At 46.2% G+C, this 18944-nt stretch overlaps 1 protein-coding gene and 1 non-coding gene across 5 annotated transcripts in view; both read right to left on the bottom strand.

Annotated features, from left to right (window-relative positions):
- LOC105471308 (KIAA1549 ortholog) overlaps positions 1-18944 on the bottom strand; it is a 201853-nt gene that overhangs the window by 80187 nt on the left and 102722 nt on the right. For all 4 annotated transcript variants that reach the window (XM_071094402.1, XM_071094401.1, XM_071094399.1 and 1 more), the window contains exons 13-16: positions 13005-13210; positions 11390-11613; positions 9798-9951; positions 2988-3305 (exon numbers count right to left, since the gene is read on the bottom strand). In XM_071094402.1, the coding sequence (XP_070950503.1) occupies positions 2988-3305; positions 9798-9951; positions 11390-11613; positions 13005-13210 (902 nt within the window). The remainder of the gene's footprint in view (positions 1-2987; positions 3306-9797; positions 9952-11389; positions 11614-13004; positions 13211-18944) is intronic.
- Positions 18208-18311, bottom strand: LOC112424867 (U6 spliceosomal RNA). The gene has a single exon (XR_003015805.2). It is a non-coding gene; the product is annotated as a U6 spliceosomal RNA (small nuclear RNA).

Here is an 18944-nt window from a genome sequence, read left to right as displayed (position 1 = left end):
GCCTCAGCCTCCCAAGGTACTGAGATTACAGGTGTGAACACCACATACACCTTGTCTACTAATTTTATCATCTGTGTCATTTTCCTGCTTCTTTGCTTGTCTGTTTGATTTGATGCAGACATTATTAATTTTACCTTATTGAATGCTGCATATTTTTGTGTTTCTATATTCTTGAGCTTTGCTTGGGTTTAGATGTTATGGTTTTGTGGTTTTTTAGGTGGAACCAGAGCTGCTTTAAGTTGGGGCTAATTTTGCCTCATTACTGAGGCAAAACTCTTCCAAATACTCTAACTGATATTGCATGAATTATGCAGTTTCCACCAACTGTTGGAAAACGAACCGTATTCAACTGCTGAGCCTGCCATGACAAAATACCTTAGAAATGGTGGCCTAAAACAACAGAAACTCCAGCACTTTGGGAGGCCGAGGCGGGCAGATCACGAGGTCAGGAGATTGAGACCATCCTGGCTAACACGGTAAAACCCCATCTCTACTAAAAATACAAAAAATTGGGAGGCCGAGAAGGATGGATCACGAGGTCAGGAGATCAAGACCATCCTGGCTAACACGGCGAAACCCCGTCTCTACTAAAAAATACAAAAAACTAGCCAGGCGTAGTGGCAGGCACCTGTAGTCCCAGCTACTCGGGAGGCTGAGGCAGGAGAACGGCGTGAATCCGGGAGGCGGAGCTTGCAGTGAGCTGAAATCACGCCACTGCACTCCAGCCTGGGCGACAGAGCGAGACTCCGTCTCAAAAGCGATAACAACAACAACAACAACAGAAACTGATTTTCTCGTAGTTGTGGAGGCTGGAAAGTGTTACATCAACATCTGGCAGTGTTCAGTTTCAGGTGGGGCTTTCTTCCTGGCTTGCAGAAAGTTGCCTGCTCTCTGTGTCCTAACCTGGCTGGAGAGAGACCTCTGGAGTCTCTTCCTTGTCTTCTACAGGCAGCGGTTCTATTGAATCAGGACGCTACCCTTCCAGCCTCATTTATTCTTAATTACCTCCCTAAAGGCCCTCATCTCCAACGCAGTCATGTCGGGGGTTACGGCTTCAACATGTGATTTTGGGGGAGACACAGTTCAATCCATAGCAAGAGCTTATTCCCAGGCCTGTGTGAATTTTGAGGGTTGTTTCCACTCATCTTTTTGGGGGGCTCTTTTGGGTAGTTTCTGTGTACCCATAAACTGATCAGTACTCAAACAAAGATTCTCTGCAGATGCCTAGCACCCTGCCCAGGGCATCTCTCTGCTCTCCTGCTCTCTCCCTTGTGAACTCCAGCTGCCTTTTCCTCCCCAGACTTCCAAACTCCATTTCTTCAACTCAGGGAGACCACGGAGCTCCGCCTGGGGTCCTACCTGCTGTGCCATGACTAGAAACTCCAGACGTAAGCTGGGGCAACTGGAGGGCTCAGTTCACTTCTCATTGATTCCTGTCCTTTCTTGCCTAAAGTTTAATGTCAAGTCACCCAGATACTCCTTTCAGTGTTTTCAGTTGTTTCAGGAAGGAAGGTAAACCCAGGCTCTGTTCCTCCATCTTGTCCAAAAGAAGCCTGTCCCATACACTTTAATTTCCATGCCTCTGCTGTACTTCCCGCCACCTGGCACATCCTTCTTCAACTGACAACCACTAATTACCCTTTAGACTTCCACGGAGATGCTATTTTGTCCAGAAAAATCCTTCCCAAAAGACTTCAAGGCTCTGCTAGACGCCCCTCCCACATCACCTCCTCCGGCCATAGCACCTTCCACGCTGTACTGGAATTAGTTTCGATTGTCCAGACAGCCTCCACTGGAATGCAAGAACTGGGGGGGCAGGGACCTACACTGTGCACTACTCTATCTCCAGCACCTAAGCAGAGTACCCGCGACACAGCAGGCGCTTTGTAAATATATTTGAATGAATAAGCAAATGAGAAAACTTTAAAGTGACCCGATGGCAGCTGTATCCACATTTATTTTACCACCGAGGTTTGTCCTATACCATGCATTTCCTGAAATATTATCAACCACCAGTTGTAATTTTGAAGATATTTGTTGGAACAAGCTATATTTTAAAATTAAAAACAGTAATGATTCGATAGAATGATATTCCCACCCCACATGACAGCAGTTCCCCATACTGTAGGCTCTCAGCCTCCCATACCCTGGAGACAATCTCTTGCTGAAGGCTTTTACTTTTAAAATGTAAACCCATTTCAGAGATAAAAAAGTATTTTAGCATATGTTTATTGCCACCCAATTCCATGTAACAAGGTGGACCCAGTATAAACACTCCCTAATAAATTCATATTGTGACCCACTAGCTTCTCTCCAGAGTCAAATTTTGGCCAATCATTTCATCTGAAATCAGCAGAAAATAACGTTAGCTTTACTTCCTTGAGTTTTACTTCTTCTCCATCTCTCAGGAAGGTAAATTTGAAAGGACTAAGAAAAACGTAAGTGATCACAAAGGCAGATGAAATGCTAAAATGTCAACCTCCAAGATGGAAAGCGACATTTGAAAGTGGTTGTCACTGCCCAGATGGGGACTGGCTGCCTACAATCTCAGAACCTCAGGGGTCTCTCCAGTACCAGGTGGCCATACAGGAAACCGAACGATTTGGATACATTCTCAACTGCAACTTTTCTGGAGACATCAACAAGAATACATTTGACAGTTACCCCACCTCCATTCCGTGACACTGTTTTGAACCCAGAAAGATGCTTCCATAAAATCCCCCTCCAATCCTTCACAAAGCAAAAGCCCTCCTGCCTTGGCCTCCTAAATTGCTGGGATTACAGGCATGAGCCTGTAAACCTGCATAAATGGATACTTCCAACATTAAGAATTAATTTAGTAGAAGATAAAAACTAAGACCCATCATCCGAGTTTTAATTCTTATCAAATGCAACCGCAGTTTTGTGCGGAGCCTGAAAGTGAGGCAGTCAGGCAACAAAGCTTCAACATCTTGCCCACCAGAGAATTCTAGAAGGCCAGTACTTACACTGCAGGGGTTGTTGGCCGTCTGGGCTGGGCTGTAGAAGGACCCCCACTGCGTGGTTCGCCTCTCTTCCCGGGAAGGGGTGCTGTTTGTGGGCAGGCCAGGTGGGACTCCGGGGCCCACACCTGCGGCGCTGGCAGGCTGGCTGCTGGGGGCCACGAGGGCAAAGGCATCGTCCAGGAGGGAGTGCATGGTCTGGCGTGCCTCCTCGATGGACGGCTGGGGTGGGATGTACTGGGAGGCCGGGAAAGGAAGGGCTGGATATCTCCCCAGTTCCACCGAGGATGGTGTCTGCACATCGGCTGGGAGGTCAGGATCCGACTACAGTGGGAAATGGCAAAGGAAATATCACACACGAGTTTTTGTGGCAACCCTAAATGGTTTTCCTGACACTGAGGAAAAGTTCTACCGTTAAGAATTAAAAAATGACAGTTGAGGCTGCGCACACTGGCTCACACCTTTAATCCCAGGACTTTGGGAGGCCGAGGTGGAGAAGCACTTGAGGCCAGGAGTTCAAGACCAGCCTGGGCAACACAGTGAGACCCCATCTCTAAAATAAAAAATTAAAAAAAAAATTAGCCAGGTGTGGTGGTGTATACCTGTAGTCCCAGTTACTTGGGAGGCTGAGGTGGAAGGATAACTTGAGCCTAAGAATTTGAGGTTGCAGTAAGCTATAATCGCATCATTATACTCCAGCCTGGATGACAGAGTGAGCCCTTGTCTCACAAAAATTAAAAAATGACAGCTGAGGAATGTGCATTACATTTCACAGGAAGGAGCAGGGAGGCTTGAATCAGAAAAAAAATTGCCAAAATTCAACAATCATTTTTTCAACAACACTCAACTATTTACAAGGCATTTCAGCACCTGGAAGTGAACACTTTTACTGAAAGCCTCTAAACAGCCAAAAAACTTATTTCAAAGTTTATGTATTAAAAAACACTAGTAAATTTTTCATAGCTAGCAGTCAAAAAGTAGTCTATTGACTATCAGAAAATAGCCTTAAAAGATCAAAACTTTTAAAACTATGCATATTAAAACTATGTATGCGGGCTGGGTGCAGTGGCTCACACCTGTAATCCCAGCAACCTGGGAGACCAAGGCATGAAGATCATTTCCAGGGAGGCCAGGAATCTGAGACTAACCTAGGCAACATAGCAAGACCCCCATCATTACAAAAGATTGCTGAAAAGTTAGTTGAGGGTGGTGGTGAGTACCTGCAGTCCCAGCTACTCGCGAGGCTGAGGCAGGAGGATCTCCTAAGTCCAGGAGGTCGAGGTTGCAGTGAGCTATGATTGCCCCACTGCACCCTAGCCTGGGCGACAGAGATCTAGACTCTTAAAAAAAAAAAAAAAGCCTATGTATGTGTGTAAGCAATTATAGTGTCTATTTTATGAAAACTATTCAGAACCATTTGTCTTTAAAATGAACATATCTCTGGATCACAAGAGTCATTAAGAAAGGTTTAAATTGGCCAGGCACAGTGGCTCCTGCCTGTAATCCCAGCACTTTGGAAGACCAAGATGGGTGGATTACCTGAGGTCAGGAGTTTGGGATCAGCCTGGCCAACATGGTGAAACCTGGTCTCTACTAAAAATACAGAAATTAGCTGGGTGTGGTGGTTCATGCCTGTAATCCCAGCCACTCGGGAGGCTGAGGCAGGAGAATCACTTGAACCCAAGAGGCGGACGTTGCGGTGAACCGAGATGGCTCCCTTGCACTCCAGCCTCGGTGACAAGAGCGAAACTCTGTCTCGGAAAAAAAAAAAAAAAAACAAAGAAAGGTTTAAATTGTGTTCTATACCTACTGTTTAAGAGGTAGAAACATAAGTAACAATAAAGATTTTTTAAATCTCATTTCCCAATACTGTTATGAGCAAAACACAGTCCTAACATATGCAGGGTAAACTGTGAGAGACAAAACCAGGAACCAACGCAGAAGAAGTCATCCTTTCTGGTCTCATAGGCTCCATGAGCGCAGACAGCATGACCGCAGCAGACACAGTGAAGAGAGAAGAGGTTCTGCCCGAGGGGCTGGGGACCCCATACCCTCTGTGAGGAAGGTGGGCAGCTTCTATCTAGAATGCTTCACTTGCCACGTGCCTGCAGTTTAGCCCAGCTGGTTGGATCACCGGACTTAAGGGGCCAAGGAAGACATTCCCTTGCCCGTCTGGATCCATGAGTCTATTACAAAGATAAACTACTCTACAGACACATTCTTAACCTTAGCCCCCTATCTGGAAAATGCTTCTATGGGTGATCAGTTATTATTCCTGCCAGCGTGAAGGGCAGTAGGTTCTTAACTCCAAACTGAGAGAGAACCATACAAGACTAGTAAACCCAGTCAGCCCACAGACAGGTTTTGCTTGGCCTGCACACTCTTTTAACTGATAGCCATTATTTTAAACATCTGAAAATTTCACAGTAACACTCAGATTGCTGGGTTCTCTTGACTGAGTCTGAAGCTCTGGCATGACCGGGCCCTCACTCCACACAGAAACCACCAACTGCCGTGAAGCAGCGACTGCCCTCGTGAGATGGGGTAGGCGCTCTTCTCTCCACGGCAGTCCCTGCTGGAGACCTCCCTCTCTTGCCCGTGACACGCTTGGGCTTATGAGTCCATTTCTCCCAAACTGCAACATCCCAGTGGAGGTTCCACTAAATGAGATTTGTCATTGAGAAATTCTAAATGAGAATCCGGGACTCCAAGGTGACCTCTAGTTGACCATGTCACCTTGGAGGGAACCTGTGCTCCTTTCCTTGTGAGGTGGAAAAAGGTCCACAGTCACGCCCTTCTCCAATTCTTGATTTTTTTGAGGAGCAGATGAGGAAGACTGGTCAGCAGTGTACCACCAACCTACGGCTCACGTGTGGAAGGAAGGGAGGGTGTGTCTGGAAGAACTGTCTACTGGTAAGTAAGAGGGTTTCTCCAGAAACAGAAGCGATGTTCCTGGCGGTGATTCCGGTGGCTGCCTATGAGGCTCTACTGCAAGGAAGCAAGCAGTGTGGTGACACAAAAAACTGCAGGCACAAACTGAGATTCCACTGTGGGAAAGGATCTCAGACACTTGAGTAGAGTCCCCAGCGGCTATAACCACTGCCAATCTCATTCTCAGTGGCCAGAATTGCAGAGAAGACTAAACTCCTATACCCAGAGAGATGATCTGCCTATGGGAAGGACAGTCCCCTCAGATTCCCATTGGCCCCCATGAATCCTGCCAGAAGGCCAGGAGCTCCTGGGCCGGGATGCTTCCATTTCCTGTCCTTCACCTTCTTGTTTTCTCCTCATTTTGCAGGCAAGACTACAGAACTTGCAGGCCAAGAAGAGGATTTACTCAACTTCCTATATTCTAACATCTATATATAGACTATAGATGTTTCACATATAGATGTGTTCAGATACAGTTTATCTATCAGTCTTCAGAAATAAATGTGCATCTTTTTACTGTTAGTCATCAAAGTTACGGATTTTGGTGCCTATTTTGCAGTCCGTTGTGGGTGTTGTAAGAGGGTGTCCAGACAGCCTGGTTGTCCAGGACAACCTCAGTTTATGCCTGTTGTCCCACGGTAATGATTAATAGTATACCCCCTTACACTTTCCAGTGTCTGGATTGGATGACAAATTACATCAAACTTTTTCCAGACAGTAAATACTTTAGGTTTCATGAGTCATATAATCTGTCACAGCTACTCAACTCTGCCTTGCAGCAAAAACAGTCATTGGTATCAAGCCAACAAATGGGTGTGGTTGTGTTGCAATAAAACTTTATTTAGGCCAGGTTTGGTGGCTCATGTCCACAATCCCAGAAATTTGGGAGGCCAAAGCAGGAGGATCACTGAGTCCAGGAGTTTTGAGACCAGCCTGGGCACCAAGGCGAAACCCCATCTCTACTAAAAATACAAAAATTAGCCAGGCAAGGTGGCATGCACCTGTAATCCCAGCTACTTAGGAGGCTTAGGATTACCAGAGCTTAGGGAGGTCGAAGCTGCAGTGAGCCGTGATTGCACCACTGCACTCCAGCCTGGGCAACAGAGCTGGAGTGTCTTAAAAATAAAAAAATTAAAAGAAACTTACAAAAACATGCAGCTGGCTGGATTTCTACCGAGGCCTGGATTATAATGGTAACCCCCGTTACAAGGAACCAAGGAATATTTCTCTTGGCCTTAGGAGAACACACCCCTCAAGGAAAAGATATTTTTGAGGGGAAAGTGGAAAATTGAAGGTAATTCAAAAACGCATAGTACTTCCCCAGTATAGGCTTGAAGATGAAAAAACAAAAACAAAAACAAAAAACCCTGTACATGTACCACTGATTCTAAAATAAAAGTTGAGGGGAAAAAAGATAAACTACCTAAGAAAAAATGAGCTCTGAGACAGGCGTGATCTTTTAAAGTACGTGTTTCAGAATTCAAAATCTGAGGAAGATTTTTATTTTGGGGACATCTTTGAAAAAAGGAGCCACTGAAGGCAAGCACCCTCTGGGGTGGTGTCTTCCAAGAAGAGGCTGCTCTGCACCCACAGCAGGAGGAATCTCTGCACTCCCCGCTAAGGAAAAAAGAAAACGATGCAGCAAGCCACCGCGAAAGAAGGCTGGTCTAGGGTCACCGAGGAAGGCGAATGAAGACAGCCAGGAGAACACAGGTTCGTCCCCATACAAAACTCAATCATTCAAAAAAATCAAAGGGAGGGGACTGAGAGGGCTCCCCACAGATTCCTTTGAGAGAGGAGCCCAGGTTGGCTAGAGAAGTGAAGGGGAAAAAGGGATGCTGTCCCTTCTATCTGTTAGTTCCACACCACGGCAAGTCTCCATTTGGCACAGACAAAAGCTCCGGGTGACAACCCTGGGGAGCCCTCCCCAGATCAAGCCAAACCCCACAGGTGTCCAATTACCCCCAGAACTCAACACAGCACAAGAGCGCCACCTACTGTAAGAGCAGCCATGCACTGCATTTAGAAAGTAACAGGAACTGCTCAATTCCTTGTACTGAGGAAGAGAGTAGTTTCATTTACAGACAGCCCAACTCTCTGAAATCGCCCCGATCCTCATGAGATCAAGAAGGTTGGTCTTTAGGACCCTAGAAATACCATACGTTCCTAAGGAAAAGTCTGGTTCTTTCAGATGATCATAATTCAGTTGTATTTAGGCTCCATCCCAGAATAATGTTTGGCACATTTGTGTAATTATATTTAGCGTCTTTAAGTGCTAGTTCTTTATATAATTTAGGAGAAAAATACAAAACTCAACTAAGAAATGACTGCTCACCATTTCTATGAGCTCTATCTAAAGAGATCACGTTCATTATAAATCCCTTCTCGAAGGGTGTGCTTTTTGCTAACGTGTCTCTAAACAAGGCTGGCTCTGTGAGTGCCTCCGGGAGGAGAAAGGGGCCCGCTGTGGCAAGGAAGGGCTCTCCTGGCACGGAGTTGAGGACACCCTATATTTCCCAGTGCTGCCGGAGTTAGCTGCACCTGGCTCACCCTCTCTGTCTTGGGGTATCTTTGTGTCTGTATTTCTCATGGGTGGTTAAGTGAGGCTGGTTCTCTCTCCCCTACTCAGTGCAGTCTGTGTGTATGCACCTTACCCTATCAATATCTGCCTTTAACACTTCAAGCAAATCTGTCTGGACCTCCTTTACTTTGGAAAAATATAATCCCCTATTTATTTATTTAGAGACAGGGTTTTGCTCTGTCACCCGGACTGGAGTGCAGTGGTGCAATCAAAGCTCACTGCAGCCTCAACTTCCTGGGCTGAAGCGATTCTCCCACCTCAGCCTCCCAAGTAGCTAGGATTACAGGCATGCACCACCACGCCTGGCTAATTTCTGTATTTTTTGGAGAGATGGGGTTTTGCTATATTGTCCAGGCTGGTCTCCAACTCCTGGGCTCAAGCGATCCGCCCACCTCAGCCTCCCAAAGTGCTGGCATTACAGGCCTGAGCCACCATTTATTATTTCTTAATTTCTATTAACCCCTTTCTCCCATAAAAGCAAAATATGTATAAGCAAATATGTTATCTTCTTAGCATTCCAAGGATAGTACAGGGAAATAAAACCCTAAATATCCCTCCTCTCACTAGGAAATCCAGCCGGGCTAGCTCTCAGTACAGCATAAGACTCCTGATCTCAGGGTCATGTCCTCACACCTATAATCCTAGCACTGTGGGAGGCCAAGGCGGGTGGATCACTTGAGGCCAGGAGTTTGAGACCAGCCTGGGCAACATGTTGAGACCCCATTTCCTCAAAAATTTTTAAAATTAGCTGGGCATGGTGGCACATGCCTGTGGTCCTAGCTACTCAGGAGACTGAGGTGGGAGAATTACTTGAGCCTAGGAGGCTGAGGCTGCAGTGAGCCTGGATCACACCACTGCACTCCAGCCTGGGCAACAGAGTAAGACCCTGTCTCAAAAAAATAAAAATAAAAATAAACAACAAAACCAAATAACCCTCTAACTAGGGAGAAGGAAAAAAACCTTGAGGATATTTCTCTTTGTTTTCCAGTTAACCTCAAAAAAGTCCCACTGTGAAGTCTGAGAGAACGGGGCTTACGTATAGAGAAGGAAAACACAGAGTGTGTTTCCAGAGGTGGCACTCGGCAGCACCCTGGTTGACAGGACTCAACGCTCCCCTCAGAAGGGGTGGCACCCCACCCCACCCACTTCATGACCTAGAGGGCCCGGGAGCATCAGCCATCAGGCATCAGGCACCGACACAACAGAGGGCGGCAGCCAGTGCTGCTGCTTCTCCTCCCCTTTCCGCGCATCTTTCTAGGAGCGGCCCCGCCCCGGTTCCAGAAGCGAGAGTCGGCAGCACGCACTGGGCATCCGATGTAGGCCGAGTTGTGGACGCCGGGGGGCCTCCTGTAGGTACCGTCGCTGTCTGTGGTGATGAGCCGGTCCTTCTCAGCGTCGGCAGGACAGCCGTTGACCTGGTGTTTCCGGCGAGGCTTGGGAGAACGTTTTATCCGTGAGCTGCCAGGAAAAAGAGAAATTATCTTCGTAGGAAATCACTCTTTTTTGCCACTGGCTTATCAACTAAACACTAAGTACCCTGAGTACCTAGGATGTGCTGGCCCCTGGAGACACCCCACAGGATATAAACGCCACGTACGACACAGTCTCTGCTCTAAGGAAGCTCAGAGCCTACCTAAACAGACCTATTAACCCACGTGGAGCAACACAGATACAAAGCCATTTGTAATCATGACATTATTTAACTGTATAGACGTTCAGAAAAGGAGAAGTCAGGGGGAGCTATTAGTCCCATGGGGCTAGAACTAGGACTTTTTTATTTTATTATTCTTTTTCTGAGACGTAGTCTCATACTGTCGCCCAGGCTGGAGTGCAATGGCACAATCTCGGCTCACTGCAACCTCCACCTCCCAGGTTCAAATAATTCTCCTGCCTCAGCCTCCTGAGCAGCTGGGATTACAGGTGCCCGCCACCATGCCCAGCTAATTTTCATATTTTTAGTAGACACGGGGTTTCACCATGTTGGCCAGGCTGGTGTTGAACTCCTGACCTCGTGATCCGCCTGCCTTGGCCTCCCAAAGTGCTGGAATTATAGGCGTGAGCCACCACGCCTGGCCCAGAACTAGGTCTTGAAGAGTGAATGAGACCTGAAGCCAGGGAGGATGTGGGAAGCGGGTGCCGGGGCAGAAACGGCAGGCAGGCGAATGTTCAGGGGCTAGCAGGCCGTCTCCTGGGTGGCAGTTCTGTCCATGTGGCTGACCTGTGGAAAAGAGCTGGAGCGGAGGGGCTGGGCTGGCCTGCGACGGAAGCAGGTCCCACCTGGCAGGCAACAAGAGCCACCTCTCTTGCTTTGAGCCTCCTCTCTGCTTTGAGCAGAGAAAGACATACATGAGAGCCATGTTTAAGGAAAACGCATCTATGTTGGGGACGGGAGTCTGGGAGACCAGAGGAAGGTAAGACCCCAGACCCTGCAGGCAGCTGTGAGAAAACCAACGAAGATCTGCTGGGCACCAGCCTGGGTGGCTCTGGGAGATGAAAATATTGGAGGTGACAGAGTGGGAGGTGAGGAAGAGCCAAGGACACCACAGAAGGGGCCGGTGTGGGAAGGAAAGGGTGAGTGCAGTTGTAGACAGGCTGAATTGGAAGAGACGGATTAAATCCCCAGGAAATGCCTCGAGGCAGGCAGAGGGGCAGAGGTGAGAGAACAAACAAAGCCGCTGCCTCCCACACCAAGGTGACCCTCAGCCAGGGGAAGCCTTCCCAGTGGCCTCCACATCCTTCCGTGCATGAACCCCTTCAACTGTTTTCAGAGAGCTCCACGTGAACACGGATGGGGTCCTTCTGTCACAGGTCCTGCAGTAGCAGAGGGGCTCCTGTCCTGCTCCTGTGCCCCACAGCATCTCTGCACGCCCGCCTCAGCCGCAAGACCCCAGCCCACCTCTTCCTGGGCTCTATGAACACGGAGGGCACACTGGCCGTGGGGTCCAGGATCTTGTCGATCTGCATCTGCGCCCTGCGGTACACCCGGTGTCGCTCCTTGGTGTCACCCGAGGACAGGTCGTCCACCACCGGGAACTCGTAGTGCCCGCGGCGCTTGGCACGCAGGCGGATCTTGTTGCGATGGTGCTCGATCTCAGACTTGTGCCGCAGCGCAGTCTGAATCTGAGGAAGGGTGAGGGAGAGAAAGACAGCCATGGCGGTCCCGGGAGGCTTCCGGGACACACACTTTGCAAAGTCTTTATTTATTTTTATTTTTATTTATTTATTTGAGATAGAGTCTCACTCTTGCCCAAGCTGGAGTGCAATGGCATGATCTCAGCTCACTGCAACCTCCACTTCAAGAGTTCAAGTGATTCTCCTGCCTCAGCCTCCAGAGTAGCTGGGATTACAGGCAGGCCCCATCATGCCCAGTTCATTTTTTGTTCTTTTAGTAGAGATGGGGTTTCTCTATGGTGGCCAGGCTGGTCTTGAACTCCTGACCTGAAATGATACACCTGCCTCAACCTCCCAGAGTGCTGGGATTACAGGTGTGAGCCACCATGCCTGACCAGCAAAACCTTTTAGGAGCGCCTTCCTGCTATGCTCCTCTCACCCACCCTTAACCTGCTGTCTGTAAGCTCCACGGAGTTACCGACAGGGCAACAGGCACAGCCCAGGGAGGAGCAGAGACCCTGCCATCCCACAAGCTTTACCCTCAAGCACTGCGTGGTGCACTGGAGTCTTGTCACCATCCCCCAAAGCAGGGAAAAAAAGTCACTCGAACCTTGGAAATTGGCCAGTGACAATTTTGAAGAGACATCTGATAACTAGAAAAGAATAAATATTTTCCTCCTTTAGAGATCTTTAAATAGGACTGACAGATACAAAGAAGATAATTACCTAATGTCACTGAAACAAGTTCCCTGGCATGAGACCCCCTGCCCCCAGAGTGGCATCCCCAAAGACGGAGACCTGAACTGGGTCGTAGTGTGAGGAGGATCAGAAGCTGAAGTGGCTCTTTCTGAGGAGGGCAGCCCCTGGTTGGCCACGCTAACACTTTTCTGCATGTCTGCCACTGTGCCCTACAGTGTCCATGCACAGTATCTGATCTCCAACAAGCGTGATGTTTTACATTAAGAACCCTTGTCAGCAGCTTATGCCTTTAGTAACCAGTTGACACTGTACCTTGCCCTCATTTTCAAACACTGACCAAATCAGAGTGTGAGGTTTTTTTTGTTCTTTTTTTTCTTTTGAGACAGAGTCTCACTCTGTCACCCAGGCTGGAGTGGCAGTGGCGAGATCCCAGCTCACTGCAACCTTCCCCTCCCGGGTTCCAGTGATTCTCCTGCCTCAGCCTCCTGAGTAGCTAGGATTACAGGCACCCACCACCAAACCCAGCTAATTTTGTATTTTTAGTAGAGATGGAGTTTCACTATGTTGGCCAGGTTGGTCTCAAACTCCCAACCTCAGGTGGTCTGCCTGCCTTGGCCTCCCCAAGTGCTGGGATTACAGGCGTGAGCCACCACGCCTAGCTGAGTTTTTAAATTAACAGACTTTTAAATAAAAGCAAATACCTCTTTGTTGATTTTATTGGTTTCTGCCACTCGGTCGGCTGGAGAGGGGCGCTGGACGGGAGGTGCCGGGATCGGCTGCATGGCAATGAGCTGGATCTTACTGGGGACCCGCCGGCTAGCCTCCGGGGGGCGGGAGATCCTGTCCACATGCTCGAAGATGGAGGCTGATGAGTGCTGCTCGTTTCCCGAACTGGGCAGTGGTGGCCCTGGAACAGAAGGAAAAGCAAAACATATACACAGAGTCATCTAAAGAAACAGCAAATAATCAAAATTGTGAATTATTCTTTAAAGAATCCTTGGACGGGCCTCTGACCAAAAATACATCCCCAATGCAGTAGCAGAGTGCTTGCAATTTCGCTCTCTGAGCTTAAATAGTCTGGGCTGTATACTGTATCCTCTCACTTCATTAAAAACTACAAGTACCCTGAGAAGAGATGGGAGGAAATCATGATGATACTGTGTCAAAAACTGCAGTGTTTCGTCTAACTGTGGTTCAAAATCTTCAGTCAGAAAGAATGTAGGACAGAAGGAGCCTGAAGGTGCTCAGTAGTCAATAAGCCATTCACAGAACTCTTAGAAAACACATTAATAGCAGCTCTGAACTATTGCTACCATCTGGGAGGGAGCTCGCCGGAGTGATACAAATTCAGTTGCCAAGGCAATGTCGTACTACAGAGAAAACAGAAGACCGGTACACGCAGGCAGGTACCAGTTAACAATGGCCAATTCTGGCTTTTCAGTTCTGATGTGGAAAGAAAACGAAGTTGAAGACACATGAGAAGAAAAACCCTGTTGCTTGCAGGGAATTCGTTCCTACTTTATTTTTTATTTTTTTGAGAGAGAGTCTCACTCTGTCAGCTAGGCTGGAGAGCAATGGCGTGATCTCGGCTTACTGCAACCTGTACCTCCCAGGTTCGAGTGATTCTCCTGCCTCAGCCTCCCAAGTAGCTGGAATTACAGGTGCATGCCACCACGCCTAGCTAACTTTTGTATTAATACTTTTAGTAGAGACTGGGTTTCACCATATTGGCCAGGCTGGTCTTGAACTCCTGACCTCAAGTGATCCACCTGCCTCGGCCTCCCAAAGTGCTGGGATTACAGGTGGGAGCCACCGCGCCTGGTGCTAGTTCCTACTTTAAAAACAGGTGAAGAGTACATGTATAAATGGTTACATGGCAAATTTTAGGCCATGTATATTTAACCACAATAATTTTCTTAAAAACTAATCAGAACTGTGAAAAAAAAAAAGAAATTCAAATGCACCAAAAAAGACAGAAAAGAAACACTTAAAAATGTTAACAAAAACTGAATCTTCACATGATGGGTGATTTTTCCCAATGTCTTTTATTTTTGATAACAAGGATTTTCTGTAATAAGTATTATTTTTATAGTAGAGATAATCCTAACACACTTTAATTTTGAAAAGAGAAAGAGAAAAATGAAGACGGGCTGAGTAGAAAGAGCTAGTTACTCACACTTAAGAAGGTCAACTGGCCAGGCACAGTGGCTCATGCCTGTAATCCCAGCACTTTGAGAGGCTGAGGCAGGAGGACTGCTTAAGCCCAGAAGTTTGAGACCAGCCTGAGCAACACAGTAAGACCTTGTCTCTACCATTTTTTTTTAAATTAGTTGGGTGTGATGGCACACAACTGTAGTCCTAGTCACTCAGAAGGCTGAGGTGGGAGGATCCCTTAAGCCCAGGAGGTAGAGGTTGCAGTGAGTCGAGATCATGTCTCTGCACTCCAGCCTGGGTGACTCCAGCCTGGGTGAGACCCTGTCCTCCCCCTGCCCTCCAAAAGATAAAGATCAATTGATGCCTTTCGTCTAATTAGCCGCAGTCACCTCTGGATGCTGCTTTCAAACAAATGGCCAGCAGGCTGACAGAGGGAATAAGCGCATGCAGAAACTGCTTCTAAACAAAAGCCTAACATTTGAAACTTCAAAGCATAAGTGAAAAACACAAAGGTCTCTCCTCAGTGTAAAAAACATAGATGAGCAAAGCAGTAAGAAGCAGTAGTTGATGTTTCATATAAGGAAAGCACGGCATTGCTATGTAAGTCTGTATTCTCTCTCAATTTGAATTACATTCATTATCCCAAGCAATGAGAAGTTATTTGTCTGATTCTGAATGAATGATGTCTGTCTTAGCCAGGGGGCACCATTGTCTGGATTCCAGCTATGCTCAAGCTTTCTTTCCTGGCCCCACACCCAGAAGGAACCTGACTATCTGTGCATTTGTGCAATGGAAGCACAGCCAGGCACCACCATTCATCGGTGGCAGCTACTCAAGTTGCAGGCATAATGCCTAAAAGGAGATCATGAGCTTCACCAGACAGGCTAGCCCTGCTAACCCAGACTTATAGAGTAACAGCAAATGTCACAGAGGGTAGCCCATTAAGCTACTGATACCTAGAAGTGGGATCACTTTCCTCCAGGGTGGCAGAGACCTCTGGGTTGCTGGGAGACAAAGGTGACAGGCATTTAAAAAAAAAAAAAGGCCCCTCCCCACTAGACTGTCAGCCCTGCCTGGATACCACTGGAGCAGCAGCCTGAGACTGGGCTCCTGTCCAGAGCCTGACTCACCCCCTCCCACTGTAGTCACGGCCCTTGCTTCATCCTCACTGAACTGTTCATAGACTGCAACCAGAGAAGGAGGGGATGCATAGACCCCTGGGCCACTCTACACAGCTGAGGGACCAAGCAGAGGAGAGGAAATAAGAGGTGCAGAAAGTCTTCCAGCTTCCATACTGCCCAGAACCCAGTCCTTCGACATGGCTGAAAAGAGGGGCTTTTAATTTTTTTTACATATACATATAATATATATCACACATATATATTATATAATTATATCACACATATTATAATTATATATTTTCATTTATAGAACTGTATATGTAATATATTATATAATTAGTAATATATTACTATTATATTAGTAATTATATATTACATATTATATACTTATATATCATATATTAATATATATTATATATTATTGATTGCTATACATTGCACAATTTTTCTAAAAAAAGCTCCCCGGACAATAATGATTAGTACAAAGTACAATGGACACACAGAGATTAATGCTGTATGAATCCTGCCTTAAGACAAGTAGGAACTTGGGATTAAAACCCCTTTCTTTTCAATTATTTTTTAAAAGTAATGATATAAATTTTACTATATAGTCAAGATACCTATTGTACCTCATGGTAACTATAATTAATAACAATATATTGTATACTTGAAAACAGCTAAGAGAGTAGATTTTAAGTGTTATCACAAAAAATAAGTACATGAGGTAATATATATGTTAAATGGCTTGATTTAGCCATTCCACAATGCATACACATATCAAAACATCACAATTTAGCCATAAGAAAGAATGAAATCCTGCCATCCGCAGCAATATGGACGAGCCTGGATGACATTAAGTAAATAGGCCAGGCACAGAAGGATAAACACTGCACTGTGCTCGCTCATATGTGGAAGCTGGAAAGTTGATCTAGAAGTGGAGAGTAGACTAGTAAGGTAACTTGAGGCTGGGAAGGGAAGAGGAGGGACAGAGACAAAGGTTGGTTAACAGATGCAAAAGCACAACTAGAGGCTGGACATGGTGACTCTCGCCTGGAATCCCAGCACTTGGATAGGCTGAGGCAGGAGGGTAACTTGAGCCCAGGAGTTCTAGACCAGCCTGGGCAACATGGCGTGGTGGTGTGCATCTGCAGGCCCAGCTACTCAAGAGGCTGAGAAGGGATGATCACCTGAGCCTGGGAGGTCAAGGCTGCAGTGAGCCCTGACTACACCACTGCACCCCAGCCTGGGCAACAGAATGAGACTGCATCTCAAAAAAATAAAAATAACAGTGCACAGTTAGAGAGGAGGAATGGGTTGAGCACCTATAGGCACTGTAGGGTGACTCTAATAATTTATTGTATATTTTCAATTAGCTTGAAGAGCAGATTTTGAATGTTCCCAAGGCAAAGTAATGATAACTTTCTCTGTGGTGACAGATATGCTAATTACCCTGATTTGATCATCACATAGTATATTCATACATGGAACTATCACAATGTCCCCCATAAATATTTGCAAGTATTATATGCCAACTAAAAATAATACAAGCAAAAAACACATCATGTTGTACACCATAAATGTATATGTTTTCTTACCATCAGTTAAAATATAAATAAAAATCTTAAAAAGAAAGAAAAAGGCTGGGCATGGTGGCTCATGCCTATAATCCCAGCACCTTGAGAGGCTAAGGCAGGAGGATCGCTTGAGCCCAGGAGTTCAAAACCAGCCTGGGCAACATGGCAAGACCTCGTCTCTACAAAAAGTAAATAAAAAATTAGCTGGGGGTGGTATGCTCCTGTAGTCCCAGCTACTCAAGAGGCTGAGGTGAGAGAACTGCTTGAGCCCAAGAGGTCAAGGCTGCAGTGAGCTGTGATTGTGCCACTGCACTTAAGCAAAATAAATAAATAAATAAATAAATAAATACAGTATATAGGATTGTACGGAATAGGATAATGTTAACAAAGCAAAATGAAAGAGAAAAGTTCAGTCTGAATTACTAAAATGTCAGAGCAAGAGAGCATTTTTAAAGAAATTATTTCATTATCTACAAGTAAATATAGTCAAACCATTTTTTTGTTTTTCCCCCTCGAGACAGGGTCTCACTCTGTCACCCAGACTGGAGTGTGGTGATGCAATGACAGAGCACTGCAGCCTCGACCTCCCAGACTCAAGCGATCCTCCCACCTCAGCCTCTTCAGTAGCTGGGACCACAGGCACACACCACCAGGCCTGGCTAATTTTTTCTATTTTTTGTAGAGGCAGAGTCTCGCTATGTTGCCCAGGCTAGAAAACTGCATCTTTACTAATGTGTGCAACCCACGTTAATATCCTGTGTGACAGCAATCACGTTTATCTCATCGTCACTGCATCACCAACACCTGACACACCACAGGCACTTAGCAAGCATTTGCTAAATGGATGACTCAATGACTGCGGTCATCTCCACTATGTTTATAAAATTTTACCTTGAAAAGATCTCTGAGAATCTGCCTTCATGAAAAGATGAGAATTATACTTTATGATCTCAATCATTTTATAAATGGTATGGTACTCCAAAATTACTTGAAAACCTTCATTGTTTTATGTACTCAATCTCATTTAAACTATTTTGAAAACGCTTTAATTTTTTAAAAATATGGAATGCTTCCCAAATACGCATGTCATCCTTGCACAGGGGCCACGCTCATATTTGTTGCGTTTCAATTTTAGTCTATATGCTGCTGAAGCGAGCACTGCAAGCTCCTTAGCACATGCAAACGTCAGTGCCAGCTTGGTCTGCATGTGCAATTCTAGAATTTGGAATTTGTGGGATTCAGATGAACAAAGTTTTAACTACTTAAAAATCACACACTTGCACACGTGCAATCTAAGGAGAGCATAAAAGAATGCTGAGTATTTTGCAACGCTTACCTACTTGGTATATTCCTGATGATAAAGGGGAGAAAGAGAAAAACTACAATCATGCACAGACGCAGCAATGGCAGCCCATCTCCTACCTCATCTCTCCCTTCCCATCTTCACTAAGGGCAGCCAGTGGTTATGATGAGTTATTTTAAAGCTGCAATGGCTGTGAACACAGTGACGTTTGAGTAAATAATCTTTTAAGGGTTCATGGATGGCCATGAGGGTATGTGTCAGGGCCTAGTCACCTTCCAAAAACACTCAGCTGGAAAAGGAATAAAGCACAACCTCCAATTTACCAAAACTGAAACAACAGTCTTCTCTCAGCTTCCATTGCAAGGTGGGTCCTTAATACGCCACATGACCTGGGACAGTCATCAACAGCCTTGCCAAGAAGCCTAAAGAGGGCAGGTAGCTGTGCCACCCGCAGGAGTGAAAGGGAATGCTGGTCCCACAGCGACATGG

Source organism: Macaca nemestrina, chromosome 4 (assembly GCF_043159975.1).
Source record: "Macaca nemestrina isolate mMacNem1 chromosome 4, mMacNem.hap1, whole genome shotgun sequence".
NCBI lineage: Eukaryota > Metazoa > Chordata > Mammalia > Primates > Cercopithecidae > Macaca > Macaca nemestrina.
Note: the sequence above shows the minus strand (reverse complement) of the source record. Positions and strands in the feature narration are given on the sequence as shown.